At 43.2% G+C, this 26,136-nt stretch overlaps 1 protein-coding gene across 8 annotated transcripts in view; it reads left to right on the top strand.

Annotated features, from left to right (window-relative positions):
- ASXL2 (ASXL transcriptional regulator 2) overlaps positions 1-25,832 on the top strand; it is a 129,727-nt gene extending 103,895 nt beyond the window's left edge. For 7 of the 8 annotated variants that reach the window (XM_075048832.1, XM_075048834.1, XM_075048837.1 and 4 more), the window contains 6 exons: positions 1,348-1,488; positions 2,951-3,114; positions 6,560-6,656; positions 10,241-10,346; positions 12,137-12,851; positions 15,036-25,832. In XM_075048832.1, the coding sequence (XP_074904933.1) occupies positions 1,348-1,488; positions 2,951-3,114; positions 6,560-6,656; positions 10,241-10,346; positions 12,137-12,851; positions 15,036-17,441 (3,629 nt within the window). In that variant the 3' untranslated portion in view covers positions 17,442-25,832. The remainder of the gene's footprint in view (positions 1-1,347; positions 1,489-2,950; positions 3,115-6,559; positions 6,657-10,240; positions 10,347-12,136; positions 12,852-15,035) is intronic. The other variant, XR_012653276.1, reaches the window with a different exon arrangement.
- Positions 25,833-26,136: the final 304 nt, after the last annotated feature.

Raw genomic sequence — 26,136 nt, 5'->3', positions numbered from 1 at the left:
TTCTTACCTTAAAGATTTTGAGGGACAGAAAGAAGTTAAGGATCAAACTCATTTCACATGTGGTCTCAGGAAAGCCATATTCCTCAGCTTTTGCCATCACCTTAATCGACTGATTCAGGGTAGGAACAGTGTGTGTTTACGCAGCCCCCAGTTAGACTGAACGTTGATTACTGTAAAAGCCTTTGAGTGTTGCTGCAACATGAGTAGCATTTGTATGTTTTTCATCAGCATCCATGGAGTCGTTTTTTCCCCTCCTATCCACGTGATAGTATATAGAAATAGTTCACAGCCAGGACAATGGGATAGAATGAGATGGAGAAGCAAATTAAACATACAAGTGGAGAGTGAACAATGTTCTGGTAGAAAGCAACACACTGATTCCACAGTTTCAGGGATGCCTTTAGTCAGAACTGGAACAGCTAGTGTAAGGAAGAGAAGGAAGAGGAAAGGAACCAGGCAGAGAGGAGAGTAAGAGAGGCAGATGGGGAACAAAGCTGACACAGACTGGGTGAAGGAATTGATTATTAGAAGTCCTTAATCAGAGCCAGCATTCTTTAGTTTGTGACTTCATGACGTGTATTGTGGCGTTTCTCTTTCAAGGTATGGGGCTTCAGCACCTTTCCATACTTGAGTAAGTACCTGCTATTACACATAAACCTAAAGAGAGCAGAGGGAGGACCAGCTCATGTTCTTAATTCATCTCACTTAGGAGGAGGAGGGAAAGGAAGGCAGGGAGAATCTAGGGAAGAAGCTCTTCCCACTGGCAGAAAAAATACTGCTATACAAAAGAGAATGTGGGTGGGACTGATTTGTAAGGAGAAGTAATCGTGGTGAAATCTGTCCAGTTTGGCTAAGTGGTGACTTTGGAGGAGGACATGAAAATATCTCTTTGAGTATTTGAAAGAGGAGGAGGGATTACTGAGGGTGGTCTAAAAGAACAAAAGCTACAATAGTAGGTTAAAATTTAGAAAGTACACATAAAGTATGAAGAGATTTTTCCTGACAGTGAACTGTAACAGAAACTAAAGCTGCCTCTGAAACCAAGTTTTAACAACATCATTACTGGATTGGATATAGATGCGAAATAAGATGGGACTAACTGGGAAATAGATTCCAACCATAAATGAAATGGCTGTCCATCCCTTTATTTTGTGGTAGTCTGGTAGCTACAAAGGGGTTTTGCATGCTACAAGAACAAAGGAATATAAGTATCCTAGAAGTGCTTGTCCCAGAGCTGCTGGGATTAGGGTATGCATGTTAAAGAACCTTTATTTCAATCCAAACAGATGTCTCCTGTAATATTTCTTTGTACATCCCTGTGTTTAAATGTTTCCATTTCCTGTGCAGCTTGGGAAGGAAAGCAGTCAGATGGACAGTCAAGCAGCCCTCAGAACTCCACCTCCAGTTCCTCTCCCTCTGTTAAGCTTGATAACTCCTTGCCAGGGCTGGGGAAGAAACCATTCCAGAGATCTGACAGGCTCCATGCAAGTAAGATATTTATTTTTCTGCTTACAGAGATTTGGTTGCTCTGATGACAGAACAAAAGCCTAAATAGCAAAATTGAATAAATATGTGTAATTAATTCCATTGCTAAAGTGACTTCTGGACAACTCTGGAAGGTACTGCTAGTATGCTGTGTGAATTAGGATAAATAATTCAAACCTTACATATGCAAATAAGCCCTTTCTCATTTCTTATCATCAGGGGTTTCTACCTGTGGATTTGCAGCTTGCTGTTTGACAAGCAAAAAAGGAGTTGCATTATTTAGCAGCCTTTTTAATGTACTTAAGACACTTTGATAACATTAAAAAGAAAAAAGAAATTCCTTCCCAGATCTTTATACTTCAGACCCCACTGTTATTTGGCTTCCTTCCCATTCATTGAAGTTAGGTATTTCTCAGTCCTCCTGACCTTTTGTGGTTTATTTTACATATACCAATGATGGAATTGACCTCAGTGAACTTAAGGATATGCTGAGGTCTCTATTGATGCTAATCATCCTAGATTTCCTTTATCAGTGGTGAAAATAGGCAGTTTACAGGGCGTGTTTCATTTGTCCACTGTAATTAGGAAATTCTGCAGCTTAAGTAGATTATAAAACTGCAGAGCCATTTTCTGAATGACTTCTAATAGAGCAAACTTCCCCTAATGAAACGAGCCTCCATGGCATTTATTTTGTTAGGTACTGTTACCTTAAAAATAATTGTTGTCATCCCTGAAGTCAGGGGGAGCAGGTTCTGTCTTAATATTACCCATTTTGCTAATAATGCACTTTTAATTTAAGCTTCAAAACACATGGTATTTTGCCAGTAATGGACAGTGGATGCATCCAAAGAAAATAAGAGTACGCAGTACAAATACTTTGTTCATTATTTTTCTCTGAATTTGCAGCACATCCATGAAGCTGGCTGTAGCATAAGGGTTAATGCTGGACTTGCTGGCTTTGAAACACAGACAAGGAAAGAGAATAGTTACTCATTTTTATGGCTTTGTCTAGTGTTGTGGTTTCTACACAAGCACAATGAGCTGATGAATTTTTCTGAAATGCTTTTGCTGAGAACAAAGTAGGAAAGTCCAAGAAGAAATGCCGAGGAACAAACTGACCTTAACTAGAGGCTTAAAATAGAAAATTAATGGGGCTAAAAGCAGTTCTAGAAGCCCCCCCAAAAAAGACTCCTTACCAGTCCCCAGATAGCCAGGATTCCTACAAAAGATAGGTGACCTGACACAGGCTACAATATAGTAGGTATGGAAATTTTTCTGTGCTGGAAAGGACCTCCTACATTTTGTTTTTAACTGTATGTGCAAAGGTAAAATGTATACTTCAAGTCAAGGTTTGAAATGGATTACTAAGGTGGCATTTTGAAAATCTCAGGTACAGTGAACTCCAAAGGAGGCTTTAATCCTCTCTTAGGTAAGATGTTACTTACATCTTTGTGGTTCACTGCAGGGCAGCTGAAGAGAACAAAGTGTGCTGAAATTGATGTGGAAACTCCCGACTCCATCCTTGTGAACACAAACCTGCGGGCACTGATCAACAAGCATACGTTCTCCGTTCTGCCTACAGAATGCCAGCAGCGCCTGCTGCTGCTGCTGCCGGAGGTGGACAGGCAGGTATGTCGTGGGCTCTGTTGTGGAGAGAAGCTAGGCTCTTAGGTGTCAGTAGGGAGCAGCTCCAGAAGTAGCGCAGACTAGACATCCAAATACGGTGTTTATTTCCAATGGGGTAGACTTTTTCTTCTGTGCACAACATAAAAAAAATTGGAAAATTCTTCAGTGATTTGCTTGGGTATTTGTTGCTACCAGAAAGAAAAAGGAGTTCCGGTTTGATAAACCAGTGGCTTAATTCTCGTTAATCAACTCCATGTTTGTTCCCAGCTACAGCGAGAGCAATTTTTCTGTTACATTGGACTTGTAGAGGGCCAGGAGTTAAACAGGTGCAGCCATTTAGTTCCACCATTCTCATTTCTCATGACCTCGTGTCACTGCTGTCAAATTCTGAATTTGGTAAAGTAAAAACTGAATGAGTTTTCTATTGCATAGTTATGCTGTCCAGATTGCAGAGTAGACCTGACCTGCTCCAGAGAGCTTGTGTCCTGACCTGCAACACACACTAGATTAAAGGTACCAAGCATGTGGTGCAGGTCAGCCTTGAAGGCAGTTTATTTTTGTGGATTGTCTGTCTAAGACCTCTTTGTGTGTGAAGAGAGGAATTTGGAAAAGCAGAAGAGTACTCAGTGGGGAGGAATGGGTTCATTTGCTCTGGGAGTGGCACAGAAGAAATGGTGAAAGCTCTTCACTGAAGAGTTGGTGATAGCTGGATCAATTAACATGAGGGACAAGGGGACAAGAACTCAGCCTTCAGTATTGAAAGAACAGCTAAGAGAATCTTTTGATAAGACAGTTATTTCAACTCAGCTGGATCTGATGAATTTCATCTGAAGGGGTACATAAAAAAACTTCCTGAAGCAGTATCAACGTGATAGCAGCTTTCTTCAGCAGCTTGTGGAAGGCAGGGATTATACTAAGAGACGAGAAAAGAACTGATGTTGCGCTTACATGTAAAAGGAGGAAAAAACAATGAGTTGAGGAAGTGAAGTTCAATCTGTTTATGCTCACTACCAGAAAAGTAGTAGATAGAACAAGGATGCTTCCTTCCTTTTACCCTGTTCATGTGTTATGTTTGTCTTCAGCATTCCTACCCCAACTGGCTGGGAGCTTCAGAGCAGAGTGGGATTCTGCACTATGCTTCCACTTCAGTTGTAGGGGTGTTAATTCAGATGCCGTAACATATGTGCCTAGAGCCATTTGAAATGTTCTTTAGATATCAAAGCTGGCTTCAAGATGCCACTCCAGATGGAAATCTTCTGTATGTCCTGTCTTAGATCTGCAGGTGCCTTGAAGATACTTTTCTGTGTGGTGTTCAGATTAGTACTAGATGCCTGTGTTTACATACCTCAGTCACCTCCCAGGAGCCTATGTCTCAGCTAGTTACTCGGGGCTCCTTTTATAGAACGTGGAAATCTGGTTGGTACAATCAAGAGCCTGTGACCAAATACAGGTGGTGTGCTTCAGGACGAGATGAACCGAGTCCCCACCTCCATACACTCAGTTGACTTGATCACTATAAACTGTGAAGGGACACCAGCTTAGACACTGACAGCACAGACATCCGTGGTTAGTGAAGTTATATCCATCTTCACAGCTGTGCTGTTCTTTCAGTTCTCACAGAATGTTAATAATGCGTACGGGTCTGGCAGCTGCACTATGGTCTGCTTTACGGAGGGTGTGTTGCTGAACAGATAGTGTTAATTTGGAGTTAGGAGGAGTTCTAACACTTAATGTTGTCTCATGAATTCTAATCTTCAATCAGCATTCATCAGGGACTTGTTAGTCCAAGGTTGATCCAATAAATATTTGAAGGAATTGTTTTATAAGTCCTGTGGCCTTTGTAATAATTAGGTATGTGTCAAAATATGATGTGATGGAGTTTGCAGCTGGAGTTTTCTGGCAAGAACCTCACAGCAGATGGTAAGACATTTCTGTCCTGACTTTTAAGTTTAATTGTCCTTAAATTGAATTAGAATTTGACTGAGAACAAATTTTGACTGACTAAATAATATTGCTTGGCTCCTGAGAGGACAAATTCTACATTTCACTGTAGTAGATCTCCTAGAGCAGCCCACCATGTCAAAGTGGTGATGTGTGCTTTATAAAATGTCAGACTTTGCTGTAGTAAAAAGGAGAAGAGGTGAAGGCGTTGGACATGCCAGTTGTGAAAGGTCACATATCTGTTTTGTTTTGCTTGGCAGTGACTCAGTCTGAGCTATTACAGCTGGTGCTTCTGTAGAAGAGAGAGTGGGCACTTTGAGGCACAACCCAGCCAGCCCTGCGCTAGTTGTCTGTCCTCCAATACAAGGAACAGGCAACACCATATGTGCAGTAGGGGATAGTCTTGTGAATTCTGCTCCCTGTAGTCAATCAACAGAGATTTGGACTAGAAAATAAATCTCTGCTTTTGTAAATCCCTATAATGGCTGCTCCTAACTTAAAAATCTCTAACGAAATCTTATCTACAAAACCTTCTATTAGGTCACTTCCATCATTTTAATTACCTGCATCACAAATGTTGCCTCAGGAAGAGCAGTGTTTCTCTTTATCAAATCCTGCACCATTGAATGTTTGCTGCACAGATCTCCCAGTGTAATCAGACATAACCTACATTTGGACAGTTGTATTTTGCTTATTTGTTCTGATTTATTATTTATGCAAGAAATGGAAGCACATCAGTTTTGCCTACTTCCTGAATGATATGTGTATTTTTGTGCTTCTGGTAGAGAAATTCCACATTTACTTCTGTGGGATAAAGAGCAAAAGCAAACCTCATATATGTTGTTTTACCCTGGTTATAATTTCCCACCATGCTATGTTCCAGTCTTAGCCTCATGCTTTCTCATTTATGTCCTACTCTATAGCATGACTGCCCTATTTGGTTCCCTGTATTTCAAAGACGGAATGGGTTTTAAGCTTCATTTGTCCCTGTTTTTCCTGAAGCATCCATGGTTATGATTATATAAATTTCAAAGTTACTTTTATATGATACCTTTTATGTCCTTGCTTTTCCTTTATGCACTTTACATTCACCAGATGACAGCAGAGCTATTGCTTTGGATGGTACTTCAGGCGATGCCATGCATTAATTTTGCAGAGGAAAGGGTATCTGAAGAAGCTTCTCAGAGGCTGTGCTGTTCTGTTTCTGTGTGCTTCTCCTTGCCACCTGTACCATCTGCTGCTCACGTATGTTTGTGCAGCAGCAGGACTATAGAGGATTGGGCTGAAGCAAGGATGAGGAAAACTTACCACAGCCTCCTAGATCTCAGACTTGGCTAAGCACAGCCTTAAGAAGGCTGTTTATTTTCTTCTGAGTGAGGTAAAGGCAGACTCCATTGAGATTTGTGGCTATGTTGGGACTCTTGCTCTGTTTTCAGATCCCTTGTGACAACATGTGACATTTGTCTTTCCAGCTAGTTAATACTATTTGCTTTGTCATGTATTCCAGGTTGGGGCGGATGGTTTGATGAAGCTGAGTGGCTCTGCGCTCAACAACGAGTTCTTCACTTCAGCTGCCCAAGGCTGGAAGGAGAGGTTGTCAGAAGGTAAAACTTCCCCAAACAATGAAGCAAAACGCTAGAAGACTTTCCACTAGTGAATGTTTTGGGGAATGTGTAAAAGATATTTTACAGAGAAGTTGAAGCACTGGAATGATTTAGTAGGTAAAGACAGCTGTAGTCAATGCAGCCCGTGAGAGCAAATGCAAGCCTAGAACTATGTAATCTCAAGGTCATAGAGAGGGCTGCAGTAAGGAGTTCTCTTTTGAACTTAACATGTGGCAAACTGAGCAAGTGTCTGGAAGAGAAGAGAAAAGAAGGAAAAATGTGTTTAAAATCTTGTTGAAATGACAGTAGACCTGTGTTATTCTCAAGTTGTAGTAGCTACATACAGCCCACTGTGAAGCTCAGTAGAGAAGGTGAATTATATTCCCAGATTAATGCACTTTGTCGTCAGTGAAGTCATCTAGCCACAGCTGGTATGGTCAGTCCTTTGAGCCGTGATTTTTTATATAACAAAGTCAGCCGTTTACTAATCTATAGGACTCCTGCACCTTCAACAGTCATTTGCAGCTTGAACTTAGGGGTGCTTAATTCCATGATTTGATCAAATTACATCACCGGAAGTGTGCTCACTCATTGTGGGCAGGGACCATTTCCTCTACAGAACTGAACCACACAGCCTGTCACCAGAGTTTTTATAAAGACTACAGCACCAATCATGAATCACTTTAAGAAGAAGGGAATATGATTTACTCATGCCCAGATGATTGACTCTAAAGAGGCTTTTCCATAGAAAATGTATCCGATTCTGTATGAATTAACCCTTCACATTTTGTAGATTCCAGGTGTATCTATGCCAGTAAACAGGAAGGCATAGAACTCAGCTGTCTAATCTGTTTGTTAAAACCACCCCTAGTTTTAGCCATTATCATTTAGTGTTTTCCCTTTAATGCTTCTTAGAAGACCTTTGTCCATTCATGTCTACATGTCTAGAGGGTGCAGCTATGTTTACGCAAAGATTTTCTCACCAGAGTAAAACTGTTGTAGAACTGCTACAGTGGTAAAGCTTGCAACTATGAGGGTGAAGTCTGGAGATATCCACTGACATTCTTGCTGAGCACTGTATCTCTGCTCAGGTATCAAAGCGTGATGCCACTGCGGGCAAGAGCAGTCCTGTAGGCTTTCTTCAGCTACTCTTCAAGGTACCAATGAGTCATAACAATGCTGTTTGGGGTCACCCACAGTATTATTTAACTTAGGCAGGCCTGGTCAGCCTCAGTGTCATCATTGGGAAAGTCATGGAGCGAGCCCTCTTGGAGCATATGTCTGGGCATGTGCAGAAGGTGATTGGAAAGAGTCAGCATGGTTTACCAAGGGTAAAGCATGCCTGAATAGCTTCACTGCATTAAAAATGACTGAATTTGTGAACAAAGGGAGAGCAGTGGGCATCATTTACTTCAACTTAAGCAAAGCTTTTGATAAGTGTCTCCCACAGTACTTTTGTATCCACGCTGGGACACTAGGGTCTAGATGGGTGGACAACCAGATGGGTCAGTAGCTGGTTAGACGGTCAAGCTTGGAGTCACAGTTCACACCTGGAGGCTGGTGACAAGTGGAGGCCGCAGGGGTCTGTCCGGGCACCGGTCCTATTTGCCGTCTTTATCAACGACCCTGGGGGAGTTTGCAGCGGACACCAGAATGGGGGGAACCAGTCAATGTGCTCGAGGGCAGGGCTGCCATCAAGTGGGACCGAGAGGCTGGAGATGGGCAGGATCCTACCCCTGGGAAGGAAGAGCCCCCAGCAGCGATACAGGCTGGGGAGGGGTGACCTGGTAGCAGCCCCCTGCTACCTACAGGGAGGCCATCAGGAAGATGGAGCCAGGCTTGTCGCAGTGGTGCGTGGCAGGGGGATGAGAGAAAACAGGCGTGAGTCAGATGGGACATAAGGAGAAGCTTTTTCCCTGTGAGGACAGTCCAGCAGTGGAGCAGGGGCCCAGAGGGGTTGTGTCATCTCCAACTTTGGAGGTTTTCAAGACCCAACTGACCAGAGGCCTGAGCAACCTGGTGGAGGCCAAGCTGCCCCTGCTCTGAGCAGGAGGTTGGACTTAAGAGACCTCCCATGGTCCCTATCAACCTTCAGGTAGACGTTCATAAGTAAAGTTACTTCCACTTGACTGCAAGCTGCCACGAAGTTTTTCACTGTGCTTTGCACTCAGTGCACGCCTAGGCTGATGCAGACGTATGCTTTTAGTTGCAATCTCCCAGCTGGGAGACAAAGGTGGCATAACCACAGCAATGAAAATCTAAGAATTCACTGCTACAACAGAGAGTGTTTCAAATAAATGAATGTTGTACCCTGTTGCTAAATTACTCTAAGTGAAGGCAGGTGTTCCACTGTTTTCCATGCAACAGACTTTCTATATTTATTTACCTGACCAAGTTTATACAAAAATAGAAAAGAAGGTCAATGTACCAGAATTTCTGGTTTGGGTCCTCTGTACTTGCTGCAATGGAAAGATGACTGTCCTGATTTCATACTGACAAATAGGAGTGTACTAGAAAGGGACACACTCTTAGTTTCCTTTGGACATATTTTGAGAACTGCACGGAGAACAAACTCAGCAAGAATTTCTTATGATCCCCTTATTTAATGGGGAAAAATTGTTGAGAAACTGTGCAGTGATGAAAGTATCCAATTTCTGTTAATCTCTTTAAAGATTCCCCTCTCTTTGCTAACTGCAATGTTGGAAAAGATCTGATTCTAGTAACTGTTTCCTCCAGTGCTAAAAAGCACATACAAAATGGCGTGTGAACTAGATAAACCTTGAGAAGCAGTGAAGTCTTGAGGCTCAGGGTCACATGTCTATCATCAAAGCACTGCAGTTGTGTCAGAAAAACAAGCTTTCTTGTTGCCTAATGAACTCTAAAGTATTAACATAAGGTCTTACAAACCTTAATGGCTCAAAGCTGTGTCGAGGAGGGTTCAGACATGACATTAGGAAACATTTCTTACAAACCACAATACGTTATGTGTGAAATGTGCGCTTCAGATGTGTGAGGGGTTTTTGTTTTGTTGTTTTTTTTTTGTTTCCCACCTGCCTGTGACAGAATAGCATCCGTTGCCAGAAATACTTTCTGTCATTTATGCTGGGCAAGAAGTCTTTGATGTTCTTGCATGTGTATTTCACCGCAGCCATCCATGACTGTCATTTTAAGGTGCCACATTGCTTTGCCATCTGCATAGGCAATATCTTCATATCCTTCAGAAAATGGCAGTTATGTAGTGCATGCTTACACACAACATATATTTGTGTATAGATTTGTATTCATTTAATAAGCGCTAGTTCACATAAAGCATGTATTGGCAGCCAGAGCAGACACTGACAGGGAAAGGAGTTGTGACTGTGAGGTGTAAAGCTGTTGCCCATCCACAGCAAGGAGCAAGCAGCAGAGAAACACCTCACAGCTCAGGAGAAATGCTGAAGTACCACAGGCAGGGCTACAGTGTCACAAGCTCCAAAGGGGACTTCTGAGATAGCACTCTCACCTGCAAGCGTGAAGGCTCCTCTGGTTATCCTGATTCATTTTACCCATAGCTTTTTTAAGATATCTTTTGCTGTGTTTTGCAGGTGAGTTTACACCAGAAATGCAGCTAAGAATAAGGCAAGAAATAGAAAAGGAAAAGAAAGTCGAGCTGTGGAAGGAACACTTTTTTGAGAGCTACTATGGTCAGAGGTAAGACATTCAACTGTGTTTTTTAATCCTGCATTGCCTGTCCAGGTGTACCTGTTGCTGCGTTTGTAGCATGCTGTCTATCGATACACATTATTTCTCATTAGTCCTGAAACCTGAAAAGGGTCTCTAGCTTCATCTAGCTGCCACAGAACTGAGAAAATGCCTGAGTGATCTAGGTCAGAAGTGATGTGTTTGCTGTCATGATTTCTAATGCTTTAACCAGCATAATACTGTTTTCCTGAAGTGAGGATGTCCTTTAGATTTTCCATCTTAACTTTTCCTGCTCCTTACTATGATACTTTGAGGCATACCCCTCTTAGGGTTCTTCTAGTGTCAGGATTCTGGAGATCCACAGGTATGTGGTGGTTGAGCATACTCAACCTTTGCAGTAAGTCACCTGCTACATAAAATCTTGTGTATTTCCCCACATCTTCAATCAGACACATATTTGGTTAAACTCCCAAGTCTGCAAGTCTTTTATTCTGCATTTTGTTTTGCTTTAAGACTTTCCCATCCTTTTGGGCTATAGAGAGGATTACAGGTTTCTGTGTGAGTAACTATACTAAGAAACTTGAAAAACAACAGACGCATATAAATAACTAATAAGGAATTTCTTATCCTGCATCTTGACAGTTAGCTTTGATGCTTGTCCTTGGACTGTCAGCCAGTTTCCTCCCATTCATCTATGATGTGTTAACCCTCTAGAGTATTTGGATTGTTGCAAGCCCTATTTCTGTCATTCCATGGTCTGATAGTTTGGGGTTTCATGGGTGAGCAGGAGGCTGATGTGTGTGTGCATGTACATATGGCAGGCTGCGGTACTGAGTAAAGGAATACACCAGGTTGAGAATGCAAGTGATCTAGTGGCATTAGCAAAGAGCTTTACTCAGCTAACTTACCCAGTTCTCCCAGCATTGAGAACCCGGATGTCATCACCCATGGAGGTCTGTGCTGGAAGATAAAAGGTGACAGCCATATTTTTGAAGCTTTAGAGGGACCGGGGGCAGCAGGACAGTGTGGAGGTGACGTGCACAAGAGCAGGACTTCAGTTCTCTCTAGCTCCTAAGAACTTGCCTGGTATAAATCAATACCATAGATTCATCAGACTGGCTTCGTCAGACTTTAAGGATTCATGTTTTGGCAAAAAAACCAAATTTGATATTTCGTTAAGAGGGATGGATGAAGTTGATCCTAAATCAGACATTTCTCTGATTCCCAGCTTGTTCATTTCTTTCACAAATAAAGATGGATGAATAATACAGGGAAATATTTTTGATGATGGAGAAAGGCAGCAACGTTGGTTCTAAGCTAAGGATATGTCAGTGATTCTGACGCTAGCTGTGTTCCTCTGGAAAAAATGGTGGGACACTTTTCAGGAGTTTAGTGTCCCTTTCTGCAAATAATCACCATATGAGTTTCAGTCAAATGCAAGATGTGTGGGGTTGTTTGCATGCTGCAGAGATAGGTCTGTGGTAGTTAATAAAGGGAATGTTTACTGTTTGCCAAATTCTTTTGGTTCGCAGCCTGGAAAATTTGTATCTGGTTAGAAGATTAGATCTAACCTGTGTTCCATGTATTTAATTTAGCTGTTTTTAAACTTTGCTATTATGTTCTGTTTCATGTGGAAGTACTAACAGTACTGCAGGTTTTCAAAGATCATGGCATAGAATGAGGTCTGTGACACATACTTAGGGTGTGGTATGTAGAGAATCCCCTCTCAGTTTTCCTAAGGGAGAGTATGCTTTTCGCAAGAATGTTTTACAAAATAAAAATTCTGTTTTTATTGATAGTTCTGGGTTAAGTCCTGAAGAGTCCAAGAGACTGACAGCAAATACCAGCTCTGCCGAGACAGAGACTGAAAATCCAACAGCTGAACAGCCAAAATGCACGCCAGCCTCTCTGGCACCACGCAAAGAGGAGATTACTTCTCCATTAGAGTCTAAAGCACAAGCAGTCCAGGAAGCACTGGCAATGAAAAAAGGAGAGGAAAGAAGAGAGGACATGCAGCCAAAACCAGCCAAACCTGCAGAGGCCTTGGTTTCCCCGGATGGGTGTGCAGTGAAACCTAGTGACCATTCTCTCCCTATAAAAGAGAGAGTCCAAGGAGAATCCATTCAAGAGAAACCACAAACTGCCGCTAGTCAAAAGCCCGAAGAAGAGAGAAAGCACGCTGCATCAAAGGAAGTGCTAGTGAAAGAGACTGTCAGTACCTCAGTGTTGGCCCCGAGTAAACCAAAGAGCCCTGAAGCAGGTGAAGTAGTAGCAAACGTGAAAAGTCCAGTGATGACTCCAGAAACACCAGAAAAGAAGTCCCCTGTAAATGAAGAGATGGAAGTCAGTGTTGAAGCCCATAAGAGGAAGTCAGAGAGTCCCGAAGAAGCTGTAACCACTCCTGAAAAAAAGCCACGCGTCATGGAGAACTGTCAGCACCACCAGGCATTTCGGACCCAGCCACAGTCCTTTCCTGCAGCGGGGACCCCGGTGCCACGGGTTCCCCCACTCAAGGTAAAGAGAAATGAAGACAGATCCACAGAGTGGCTTTACATGGGTCAGTTCAGCTGGTGGCTCTCACAGAAATGCTTTGTCAGTTCTAGTTATGTAAATTATGTTACCTGCTTATTATAGTGATGGAGATATTTGATCCAAAACTGTAAAAGCTGAGCTGTTTGCTAAAGGGAATCTGCTGGCTGGCTAATCAACATAACTTCAGTTAAGTACCTCTCATACACGTGCATCTGTTAAAAGATCTCTTGGGCAGAAGCTCAAACTATTGTGCAAAAGCCCAAGACTGAGTATAACAGGGAGTACTGTAGTTCACGGTGGAAATGGGGGAGAGCTGTGGCGGAACTGCGAGGCTGTAATAACAAAGCAAGTTGTAGCCCAGGAGTGCAGAGAACTTTGCAGATGTGTGAGTATCCCCAGCAGTACAGTAACGGGTCCAGAGAGAATGCTATCAGCAGCTTCCTCTTATTATATCAAGTCCAGAAACTTAATTATTTACCTGTGTTTAAAAAAAAAAAAGACCATCTAGCAATTATCATTTCTAGTTATCATTTATACCAGCTGAATGCAGTATAGTGCCAGACCAGGTAGCAGGGGAAGACTATTTTAGGGAACATCTCAAGTCCAAAAGCCCTTTAGCTGCTGAGTCTTAGCGAGAACCTACATAGGAAAGGAAACAGGCAATCCATCACCACTAGGATAAGGCAGGTGGAAAGGAAGCATGAAAGAAATGTTCCAGACTTTGGCCTGGACAATGCCGTTCTCTTACACTTGAGATCCAGGTCATAGGACCACACACCTACTCCTAAACTGCCAGGAAATACCACGTTGGTAAGTAATAAACACTCGATTTGGACGATTGATACTCTTTTCAGAAAATGATTACAAGATTGCATGTGTACAGATAACACTAATTCCTTTTTCAGTGATGTTATGCTCAATGGTAGATAATAAATGGATGAGCCAGCACAGAAAAAGTTTTACAGTCTTGTGTGACTGTATGAATAGAAAAGTTTGGTTTCTGCAGAATAGGGCCTGTGCTTTTTCTACCAGAATGTGCTCTGGTTAGAGTTCAGCTCCCTGATTTGGAGCCTTAGGCAGAAGTTGTTAATGGAAAACTGCTTAACTGGTGTATTTCTGTATGTCCTAAGAACTCTACTCTCCTATTAAGATTTTTATACTAGGAAGTATGCAAACACAAAATTTTAAAAACAGTTCATTCTTCTCACTGTGTTAATAAGCATAGCACAAAGGTAGGAAAGCATTAATAAAATTTGTTAGTGACACAAAATTGGGGGAAACCTGTCAATAGAACAGATTTGAAATATACAGGAAGAATGGTTGACCTTCCAGTGTAATAAACATGGGATTTAATTTAATAATAGAGTGAATTGAAGGGTGATTGCAAATATTTTCCCCTGTAAGGTAGAAGACATGTCATTTGTCAAAAAAGAAAGAAGTGGTGAACTGGTTAATCAGAAGATGAGTGGGAGTCAGCGAGGTATTGCAGATACATGAAAACAAATGTAACCTTAAAATATACTCGCTTAAATCTTTGTGAGACAGAAGAGCACTAACATTAGTGCACTGTTCTCATCACTTATGTTCTAGAAAGAACAAACTTACAGAAAGTAAACTGGAATGATGAGGGGAGTGGAGAACCTATTTTAGAAGAAAGGACTAAAATACTGGCATTTTATCGACAGATACACAGTAGAGAGATTATTATTGCTTTGTTATAAAGACACTGAGGAGACACATGTAAATACGCAGGGGTAGAAGAGCAATACAAAATCAAGCAGAACGTTGATGCAAACCTTTAAAAGGATGTAAACTACATCTGAATAAAGTATGAAACTTGGAATAAGGGACGATAGTTGTTGAGTTGTGGAACAACCTTACAGTTTTTGCTGAGGGAGCTTGATCAACTTTTGCATAGTGGTGTACAACGTACTAGCCTGTGACTGCAAGGGTTGAACTTCCAGTCTGAGCTGCTAAGATTGTAATAGACTTAAAATAGGTGTGCCAGACATCAAAAGATCATATATGTCTTTTATCTCAAGTGAGGGAGGTAAGGGATTTCTCCAAAAGTACAACTAGTCCTCTAAACTAAACACTTAAGTTCTTAAACATGTGGGTTAAATGTTCCCCGTATCTCAGTTGCGCTTTTCTCCTCCTCTGTTTCAGATTCCTGTTTCCAGAATCTCCCCAATGCCATTTCCTGCGGGCCAGGTCTCTCCCAGGGCACGTTTCCCAATCTCACTCACCAGTCCGGGAAGAACAGGGGCCAGAACTCTGGCAGACATCAAGGCAAAAGCCCAGCAAGCCAAGGCTCAGAGGGCAGCAGCCGCTGCCGCCGCCGCCGCCGCTGCTGCCGCTGCCTCGACGGGGGGGGCTGTCCCAGGGCCTGGACCGGGCGGTGGTGGGGGCCCACCGGGCGGTGGAGGAGAGAAGAGTAACACAGCAACGAGCGGAACCAACAAAACTGGAATTAGAGGAAGTGCACTGGAACTGGCAGGAACTGGAAGCGGGGGAAGTTCGAGAGGGTTTCTTCCCCATTGTCCAGGGACCCATACCCAAATGGAGACCCAGGCCACGGACCAGGCACCACCTCACAATCCTTCTAGAGCACAACTACAGCAAACTTCCACACTGCAGTCCAGAACTCCAGCCAGCAATACAGGCACCAGCTCCTCCTCATCAGCGGTATCGGCATTAGAGAAAACCAACAGAATAAAGCAGAGCCCCCCCAGTATGACTGTAAATCAGGTTTCAGGCTCCCCATATGCTGGTAGCAGTGACAAACAAGAGAAAGCACCTTCGGCTCCAGCAGGTCCAAGCCAGGCCTGTGGGGCACCAGCTGTCAGGGATGGAGCAGTCTGCGTCATGGTGTCCACAGCAGATCCCAGCACAAATACAGCCTTAGGAGGGACCAGCTTAGATGTTTCTACAAGCAAATCTCCTTCCCCTCTGAAATCTTCACTAACATCTGTGAGCTCAGAAGCCCAGGCTGGAGGTATGGTCGCATCTGCTACATCTGTCCCACCCTCTAGCACTTCGTCAGCAGCACCTAGCCTTAAAAATCATGCAAGTTCAGGCTCAAGTGGGGCCCTCCCAAAACCAAGCTCCAGTATTCCTGCTAACAACCCTTTGGTCACCCAACTTCTTCAAGGCAAGAACGTCCCTCTGGAGCAAATCCTGCCGAAGCCTCTCACCAAAGCAGAGATGAAAACTGTCCCATTAGCTTCTCATGAAGAAAAAGGGGCAGCAGCAGCATCCAGTGCTACAAGTGTAGCAGGGAACGGTGCTGGAGCTGAGGGCGGTGAAAGACAGTCAAGTTTACCCACACAACAGCTTGGGAAGCTCTTTTGCCAGAACAGGCCTCTGCCTCACATTCCAAGGACCTTTCCACTCCCCTCGGGAAAGGACTCCAGTCGTGACCAGCACCAGTGCCACGAGGCACTCAGCAAAACAACCCAAGAGCAGATCCTTCAGACTCTTATCAAGAGGGTCCAGAGGCAGAATTTGTTGCCAGTCCTTCAGCCTTCACAACTGAACCGCACTCACTCAGGTTTCCAGTTAGAAAACAGCTCCACCAGCCAGAGATTTATGCTGGGTTTCATGGGCAGAAGGACATCCAAGCCTGCTATGTCTGGTCATTATCTGCTCAACATTTCCACCTACGGTCGTGGTTCAGAGAGTTTGAGGAGAGGCTTCTCCTTGAACCCTGAAAACCGCTTGTGTCTGAACAGTCCTGCTGATGCTCCAAAAACAGAATTTGGGGAATGTGAGGAGATAGGTGGCCATGGCAGCAGCAGCGATGAAGGAGATGCAGATGATGAGAGTACTGGTGATGAACATGAGCGTATCAGTGTAAAAGAGGAGCCCCAGGCTGCCCAGGCTTCTGGTCAGTGTGAAAAAGAGCAGGTATCACATAGCATAAATTCTTCGGATTACAGCACCCTTCCTAAAAAGGGTATAAAGACAGAAGCAGCCACGTCTCAGCAAGCAGCAGTCAACAAGGAGAACGTTCAGGCATTTGACGGAACTACACTAGCACGAGATTTTATTCAAGCTGCTCAAGAGCAAATGGCACATGCAATGAGGGGGAAAATGCACAGCAATCCGGAGCTTTTCAGTACTTCTGTACCGTCCTCGGACTCTGCGCAGCAGCAGCCACCTCCACTGCGTTCTCCTTCACACCCTGCAAAGCTATCTGGAAATGCTGCAGCACAGCTCATTGGACCCAGTTACAGTGGCACAATAAACGTCTCCACCTCCCCAGACGTGAACCAAGGGTCTCTTATGACTGGGCTGTCTGAATGCAATCAGTTGTCCAGTAGCATGGGGAACGTCATGTCCTTTTCTGTGACTGTAACCACCATTCCCACCAGCCAAGCTATGAACTCTGGCAACCACACTCAGACCATCCCCGTTCAAGCCTTCGCTGAAGACAACAGCATGGAGGATTCCCCTTCCAAATGTTACTGCAGGTTGAAAGCCATGATCATGTGCAAGGGCTGCGGTGCCTTCTGCCATGATGATTGCATTGGCCCCTCTAAGCTCTGTGTCTCCTGCCTCGTTGTGCGGTAACTGGGATGGGAAGTGGGGAAGAGGATGGCTTGTTGTTGGTTTTGCTTTTGGAAGTACATTGGGAAGAAACAGGAAACTTACTGCCTTGCACAAGAGACGCGTTACTGAATCAGGAATACAGAGTAGAGTTCTTCTTTCATTAAAGAAAGAGCACCTTCTTGTACAGTGAGTCTAAATTGAGCTCAACTACGTGAATTGTGACAAGAGTTTGCACTTAAGGAATTATGTAAATATGTCACATTATTTTGTTTAAAAGTATTTTTTCAATCTTTTAGGAGATAGTGTTTGACTTGTACTGCAGTTTCATTAACCCCAGCCTGCTATCCAGCATGTTTGCTGAGCTCTGCTCTAGATGGGGGAACAAACCCCTGGCAAAACCTTAGCCTGTTGTTGGTCTTCTCTTGGCAAAGAGAAGAACTGGATAATCAAGAAACAAAATGTTTGTACTGACTGATCACAGAGTACCGAAGTAGGAACCCCTGAGTGGGCTCACTTTGTTGCTCTGAATTTTAGTTCAAATTTTTCAGAATTGGAAGGCATTACCATTGTACCAGCCTTTCAAGTAATTGCCTTTCACTTGTGACCAGGCTGTTTCCAGAAGGCATACTGGGTTGTGCAATATTGGCTGGTGGTTTTGATTTGCATATCCTCTCCCCTTCAAGGAGTCAGTTGCAGTAACCTTGTTTTAAGGAAGGTAGTGTCTTGATTTGCTACTGGTAAATACTGAAAAAGGCAACTGTACTAACCATAGGATTCAATAATTTAAATCACTAAAACAACTCAGTAACCATGATTATCAGTAATCCCAAGAACCATTTAAAGCAGAGATCACAAATATGTGCTGAACTGCATTTCATTTCTGGACTGTCAGGACTCAGCAGAAATCTGCTTTCTTAGGCATTTCGAGTGAGCTGGAAAGTGCCATCCCACAGTCATGAACCATCAGCTGTCATGGCACATGATGCAAGTGAAGTGCGCTAAGTGTCACCCTCGGTCCTGCTGTTTTCTAGGAAGCTTACTGTGCTCATTCAAACCTCCACAATAGTCAGACGTCTCTAATTTCTATAGAAGATTTTATATTTAGCTAAGTGTAGGGAAAGAAAAACAAGTGTCTTGTTGGGCCTCACCGTTAGCCTGCTGTGGGTATCTCTTTGTGTTTTAAAATACCAAATCAGGCTTGACTTAGCTTGGATTTTGCTCAGTTGAGGTCCGGGGTTGCATTGGGGCTGGGAAAGATGGGCGGGGGTGCGGAGGGAAGGGGGCTGCGCCGCACCCCTCATACCTGATGGTGGGACACAGCTAGTGATGCTCACCCTCACTTTCAGTGTTCACAAATTCACTCCCTCTGATTAATCTAAATTAAAGCAGTTATAAAATGGTACTCTGTTCTCAACAAGAGGAATTGACGACAGGCTGGCTAATGAAGCACATGCCAATCTGCGTTTTGATGTATCGCAACATGTCCGCATCACATCCAGGGTCTGTATGTTGTTTCTTCCAAAACAAAGAACATCAGGTTCACTAATTATATCCAGTCCCATGTTGTTGCTGTTCGGGGCGGGTGGGGGGCCATACTGCATCTTGGTCAGGTAACAGATCTATGTATCTTTTTGATGGAAAAGCACTGAATTCACTTTTAATCCAAAGGCCTTTTAAAGATGAAGCAATATTAACAAAATAGGTGGGACAGCTGTTTTGTGAGCTGGGGTCCTCAGCCTTTTTTCTTTCCATTTGACTATACTACTGCTTTCCCCTTTCCCTTCTCCCTCACCTGGGAACCTGGCATGCTGTTGGTAAAGATCAGAAATAATTGCCTGTGAAGCAGTGTGTTTTTCCAAGGAGTGGGTGGTGATTTATTTGGTAATGTTAAAGAAAAGAGAGTTGCAGACTTAATCATGTCGTAACAGAAACATTTCCTTCCCTGTCCAGCAGAGCATGGTGTCCTCCGGAGCAGGATTAGTGGGTGTGAGTTAGCAAGAGCTGCAGCGTATCTTGGTCTGTTTTACTCAAATTTACTGGGGAGCAGTGACCCCTGATTTCTACACATCTCTGCTTAGACATCCAGTGGCAAAGAGGATTTAGGTATTAGAATAAAGTTGCCATTTTCTTAATCTAAAACTGAAATCTCAAAAAACCCCAAAACCCTACACAAAAATTACTCCCAGGTTTTTTTGTCACGCTGCACACATGTTGGTGGTGGTCGTAGCCCAAGGAATAGCCCCTGGACTGTACATGTTCCCCACCGCCACCTGCATGCATGCACATGCAGACCAGCAAACATGGGTTGGCTTCTCCCCTTCCAGCCCCAGATGCTGTAACGGGGATAATCTTGTTCCCTGGGGTGACTTGTACATCGGCACTGATTCGGACAGCAGCCCATCACTGCCTGCTTCCATCTCTTGTGCTGTAAGAGGAATTTCTGCCAGTTTTAAAAATCTTGGGGTGCAGTGTAGAATGGTTTCAGGCTGGGTGCCCTGGGGAGTCGAGTACTGAGAGCAGGGTCTGTCCATTCCTTATTAACTCAAGCCTTGTCTAGACATGAAAGAAGTTACAGCAGTGTAATCCTCAGAGCGACACATTCATTCCTGTCTAAGACAGATCCCCCAGTATAATCCAATTTAAAGATTGTGGCTAGTTACAAACTAAACTGGAAAAAGTCATTCTTGTCTCAACTAAGAGTAAAGAGGTTTTGCTGGCATAATTGGATCAATTCTGTTCACACCTTGACTTTTATCAGTGTAATTGTTCTAGGCTGACAAGGCTGCCTAAGAGGGGGAAGGAGAAGATGATGAGGGAGCAGCAGGCTGTGATCTGTCAGCTTGCTCTTAGCCCTCATGGGCTTTTCAACCTGCTGCAGCTGCCACTTGGAAAGGCTGTTCCATTGCTCCTCTCAGCATTTTCCAAACCAGTCACTGACCCTGGCTGTGGTTCCAGCTTGTTCCTCCCTTTGAATTTTACAAGCATTCTCTGTAGTGTGTGTGTTCGGTTTTCTGTGCCACAGACACCTCTTGTGAGTCTACTCTGGAAGTGCAAGAAGCTGCCGTTTCATGCGTAGTCCTGCAGGAAAGGCGCTGGCCTGGCCGTTGCTGTCCCGGGTTGGGATGTACGGTGACCACAAAGATCTCCGTGGCTCCGGACATGCATTGGGCAGTGTAGGCATCTTGCGTGATGACTTGGAAGTTTACAACTCTGTTTAGTGCCTTAGTTATATTTTAACGGATCAGCACTTTTCTTGGGCTACTTTTATTCTATTTAAGAAAATAAATTCTTTTAACTGCATGTCTTTGATTTTAACATATGCTATGAGCTACTAGGTGCAACTTGATGGAAGAATCTCCACAGGTTTGCAAGTGGGCATTAAGTAGTTAGGAAATCATTAGAAATAATGGGACTCGGTGTAATAATCACTGTAAGTACAGGTTGACATAAAACCTTGAAAGTTTTGCATGTTTTACAGTGCTGGTTTATTCAATAAAGTATTTTAGAAGGGGGAAATCCTGCAGCCTGTATAGGAGTGTTCCCTACGTGGGATCAGCCTGCTACTGCTGCCTTACTGCTGAGGCTCTTCCCGGCAGACTCCATTCTTCCCATCATCTGACCTTCCCGCTCTTCCTTCCAGCAAGATAATAAACCTGCCTTCACACTGGATTTACAAATATAAGGTGTGTTGTGACGTAGTTTAAAGCATTAGACTTTGGTTCCCCAGGTATTAAATTAATAGAGCTATAGTAAATGCTGTCATAAAAAAAAAATCTGAGATAAAATGTTTTCAAAGCCTAATGTCAAACTATATTTGTGGTAGTAAAAGCAACTTGAGTAAGAAAAGATATTCAGATTTAAATTTTCCCTTTCAGGCCACATCCAGGTCCTGCAGCATGAGAACTAGAAATATAGACTGATCAATGGAATTTAACTTTCCAGTGCAAAAAAACCCCAGGTACAAGTTGTTGCAATGGAGGAGCAAATGCAGCACTATAAATGAGTTTGGGTTTTGAGATAGATTGGTAGCACAGGGAAGGAATGTTGTCTGAAATTTTAATGTCCCTTCTTAAATCAAAAGGAAAGACCAAGATGCTTAACAGTTACGCTGGTCGGCGGAGTTGTATCTTTTTTACGGCAGTAGTATCTAGCTGGCGGGGCAGCAAGTTCCTGGTCATGTCATTAACAGCCAGGAGGTATCCTCAGGTCGTTACTTCTGACAGGTGTCGTTCATGCTGCTACAGAGGCAGCAAAGACCATCCTGGAGCTGGTTCCTACCTGGCCTGCATGCAGCGGTAGATTGGAGCAGGACTCGGGCTTCTCTCCTCCAGGGAGGCTCGGTCTGACAGTGCGTTTGAAGCCCTCGAAAGCGGGGGGACCACCAGAAGGGCGAGGAGCACCAGCCCTGCCCGGGTGTCCTCCCGCCTTCCCTGGAGGTGGTCAGTCTTCAGCACTGCGCAGCCCCACAACCGTGGCAGCAGCGTGAGAAGCGGTAGAAGCGTGTGGCCCGTGGTAGGGCTGGAGGCAGAACCCACCGCCGCTCTGGTGGCAGACTGCCTTTGCGTCATCTGAAAGCGCTGCGGCTTGGTAAAAAAGAAATGGGCTGGCTTTATTTTCCACAGAAAGGCCAGTGGCATTCTTCATTAGAAGTGTCTCACCCAGGGTGCTTGAAGCCCTGGGGAAACTTTTGTTTCGCTTGGGAGTTCTGCTCAGGCTGAGCTGTTTGAAAGCCACCAGTGGACGTCGGCGCTGGGCTTCACCTCAGCGGCTCTGCTGGTTTCAGGGGTCAGTGGAGGAGGGTGCTCAGCTCTCCCCAGCCAGGACTGGCTGGTTTGAACTTCCAAAATCCCACATCTGGAAGCGCAGGTGGCTGCAGTGGTGGTAGGAGGGCAAAGATGGCATGTGCACACTGAATTACCTCTGGCAATTAGCGTGGATTAATTGCTGCGGTGGGGCGGGTGGGGAGAAGACCATTCCCGGGACGTTGCTGCTTCTGGCACCCTGCGGCGTTGAGGAGCACCCTCAGCTAACCTGCCGTGTGCAGAGTTAACCTGGTGGGCGAGGAGGTCCCTGCGGACAGCGGGTCTGTTTGCCACCCGCGTCTCACAGGGAGAACAGCTCGAGTGTTTGTTAGGATGATGATATCCAGAATTTTCTTTGTTACCTAGGTTGTTTTTTTTTAATGCTATACATTTGATATAACTGAAGATCAATTTTAAGAGCTTACAGTAATATATTTTAAGTAATATATATTTTAGTATCTGTAAAAAAAAATTGACAAAGGATGATTTATGAACTAGATAAACAGGGTATTGGGAGTATGCAGTTTCTCAGCAAGGCCAAGAATAGTTTTACTGGCAAGAGAACTGAGAAGATTCAGTTTTTTCCATTAATGCAATAAAAATGGGAATTCTTAAAAAGAAGAAATCCAATACTGTTTACCACATGCTTTTTTCTTGTTTTGACAACAGGCCTGTAAACACAGTTTAGAAGATACTAAACCTTTGTCTGTCTTTTGCCTTTTTAAAAGGGACTTAAATTGGAATAGAGGGTATGTACAGAAAAATCAAATTGACACCATTTTAAAATGTATTTTTACACAAATAATATAGAAAAATCATATTTTACATAAGAATTTTAAGTATTTGAAATATGTATATATATACTGTATGTACTTCATATATTCTTTATTTTACATTTTCAATGTATTAAAACGTATTTGAGCTGGTTGGATTTGAGCATGTAATAATGTTTAAAAAAAAAAAAAAAGGAAAAGAAGAAAAGAGGGAGAGAGGATGCAAGTACTGTACCACTGCAGGAGCTGCTGTTAGCAACTACAGGGTAGCAGAGGAACCAGAAGTTGAGGAGCAAATGAATTTTTGAAGAGTTTAGCAGTTTTAGATAGATAGAGCATACAGAGCATTTTTCAGTCCTGTGTCCTGTTTGTGTTTCTGTTCATATTCGTTCATTTTGCCTGATAACCACCCAGAATAATCTATGGTGAGAAGACAAGAAGTTGAGGTGGATCTTTTATACAAGCAATGCTACCTTTATAGCCAAAGAGACATACTGGTACAGAAGCTATTCAACCAAAACAAAATCGGAAGCTAGTCAGTTTTGCTGTGCTGCTGAAATTTTAATAAATAGCTTGATTTCTTGTGTGAGCATCTTATGGCGCTTTTTGAGGAATTCAAATGATATACCAAAAGTTCAGTGATTTCAAGGAAATGCTATCAAAGCAGATTTTTTTTTTTTTTTTTTTTTACTTTGTAGGAATTTTGGTGAAAATCATACTGTAGAGGATGATACATCTTTGCAGCTATTAGAAATGGAGTGAATTCTCATCAGGAATGGGATCCTAGAGATGCTCATCTTGAGCAGCAATTATCTGACAGACACACTGCAAAGAGCAGCCACAGAGCGGGTCAGACAGGAAAGGTGTGCAAACGAGGAGGTCGCAGCGCTGTCAGGATTAAGCTGAGATACACAGCGCTGTGTATCAGTTTCCCCTGTGTGCTGGTACTGCTTCATGGAACTATTTATTAGAGTAAACAGCACATACTCCTTGTTCTGTGTATACTTGTTTCTGAAGGACTAGGAGATCTGCAGCCCCTGTAATTGCTGGCCCCAGTTCTGCATATAGAGAGGGAGAATACTAATCTACTGAGAGAAAGGTGGAAAGGGCCCCACAGCACAGGAGGCACAGTGCACTTGCCTCATCCCCTTTTGTATGATGCCCATTTTGGCCTAGATGAATCTCAAATGACATTTACACTATTCCACTTACTCCAGCAAGCAATTACGGGAATCCTGTCTATAAACTGGACATGTTTACAGCACTTCTCTGTTGCTGGGACTTATAGGGAAGGAAACCAAATGTGGGAAAAGAAGAAGCATTAACAAGTCAAGTTTTAAAAGTACAAATCTAAGCCCTGAAAAGGCAGGCAACTGATTATTTTCATACTGCTTCAATTATTATCAGAATCTCTTGAAAAAACAAAACATGGCACCCAATACTTTGTCAAAACTTGCTGTTGACACATTGAGGGGGGCTTTCACTCTATAAACAGTTGCACTGTAAGAAAGTCCCACTGTTTGGGTGTGTGTATATACATAGAGTCTATAGTGGGGGGGCTGTGCAGGTGTGCATGCATGTATACATATGTACACACAGCTATATTTTAGCTAAGTGTACATAGTAAGACCAGCTTCGTCTCAGTCTTCTGGTGACATTACACCTTGCAAAGTTACCACATACCTGAGATGGAATTACAGCTTTTATATTTGTTGGATTAGACAAAATATGTAATAGCAATGTGTTTTGATCTGCTGCACTTTTTTAAAAAAAAAAAAAAAACAAACAAACAAAAAACATTCCTTATTCCCCTGGTACTGCTGCATCTCCCATTCCTTCCTCTCCCAATTTAAAGCATAAAACTAATTGGTTATACCTTTCAGTTAAGACTTCTCAGATGCTGCATTATAGATTTTATATTGGAAAAGCTGGGCCAGGAGTTTAACTTTCGGAGGCCAGGCCTCCAGGGTCCTCATGGCCCAATTCCAGGGCCAACAGCAGGAACATGAACCAAGAGGCAATGCAGGCATGGAAATGAGTATGATGCAGCTACTGCAGCTTACTACAGGGCTGTTTCCCACTTGACACGGTTTTAACTGTACTGCCTGTGCAGATGCTCTTAGCCCACCTGTAGCTGAGATGGGAGAGGCATTACCTTGAACCTCAGCGACCGAGGTTTCAGTAACAGTTTTTTGATCTGGTGTCTAGAGGTGTACCAAGGATACACCCACAAACAGCCGACTTCACTGGATTTACAGCGCCCTCCATTGCCGTAAATCTGTGCGATTGTAAGCCCATACATACCCTATCGCAGTCTGTCTGCAAAGTCAAATTTAAGAAATGTGGCGAGGTTTGTATAGAAAAAAAAAGGAATTGTAGTTCACTAAGGTAACTTCTAGGCATTTAAAAACAGCACAGGCCAGTTCCAGCAAAGGAGCAATACATCAGGGACAAACGTGGTCCATTGTGCTGCAGCTATGCATTTTGGCAAAGGTTGTTTTGTCAACAAGTTTTTCACTCATTTTGCTGTATAAGATTCCACCTTAGCTTCTCACCAGCATTAAGAGGGATGTGAGGAGTGCTAAAAACAGCCTATTTCTAACCTGTCACTTGAAGATCTGTGTGCCCTTAGGAGATAGCACTTTGACAAGGAAAAGCCTGCCCTGTGGCTTATGTCTTATTGCAGATTCTGTTCCTCTTCCTCTCACTTATTTTTGTCATGTAAAACTACCTGCTTTATAAATGAATGTAAAATACAGTAGTTCTTCAGCACATGGACAAATGTGTATTTTATCTTAATGTTTCATTTTATGTTAAATAAAAAGCATATGATTTTATGGTTGTTAGTACTGCTAATGTTGATTTGTTAATGATTACCTTTTGTCTTTCAAGAGACCCTGAAAAATGATAGTGAACTACATTTTTCTGGCTTTACAAGCTGTGGACATCTGTAAAATTTTTTCGACACATTTGAAAGGGAAAACTTTGGTCTAATACTAAGCCTTAATAAATACTCTGCAGTTTCCTCAAGCCTCACTTCCTGGGGTCCCAAAACACTTCAGGGGCATTGAACTGTAGATTTGGGAAAACAGGAAGAAACCTTTATCAAGCAATTGCAACTTGATTTTCCTTAAATGGAGA

The sequence above is a fragment of the Buteo buteo genome, chromosome 17, assembly GCF_964188355.1.
Source record: "Buteo buteo chromosome 17, bButBut1.hap1.1, whole genome shotgun sequence".
Lineage (NCBI taxonomy): Eukaryota > Metazoa > Chordata > Aves > Accipitriformes > Accipitridae > Buteo > Buteo buteo.
The sequence above is the reverse complement of the archived record's forward strand: the minus strand, read 5'-3'. Positions and strand labels throughout refer to the sequence as shown.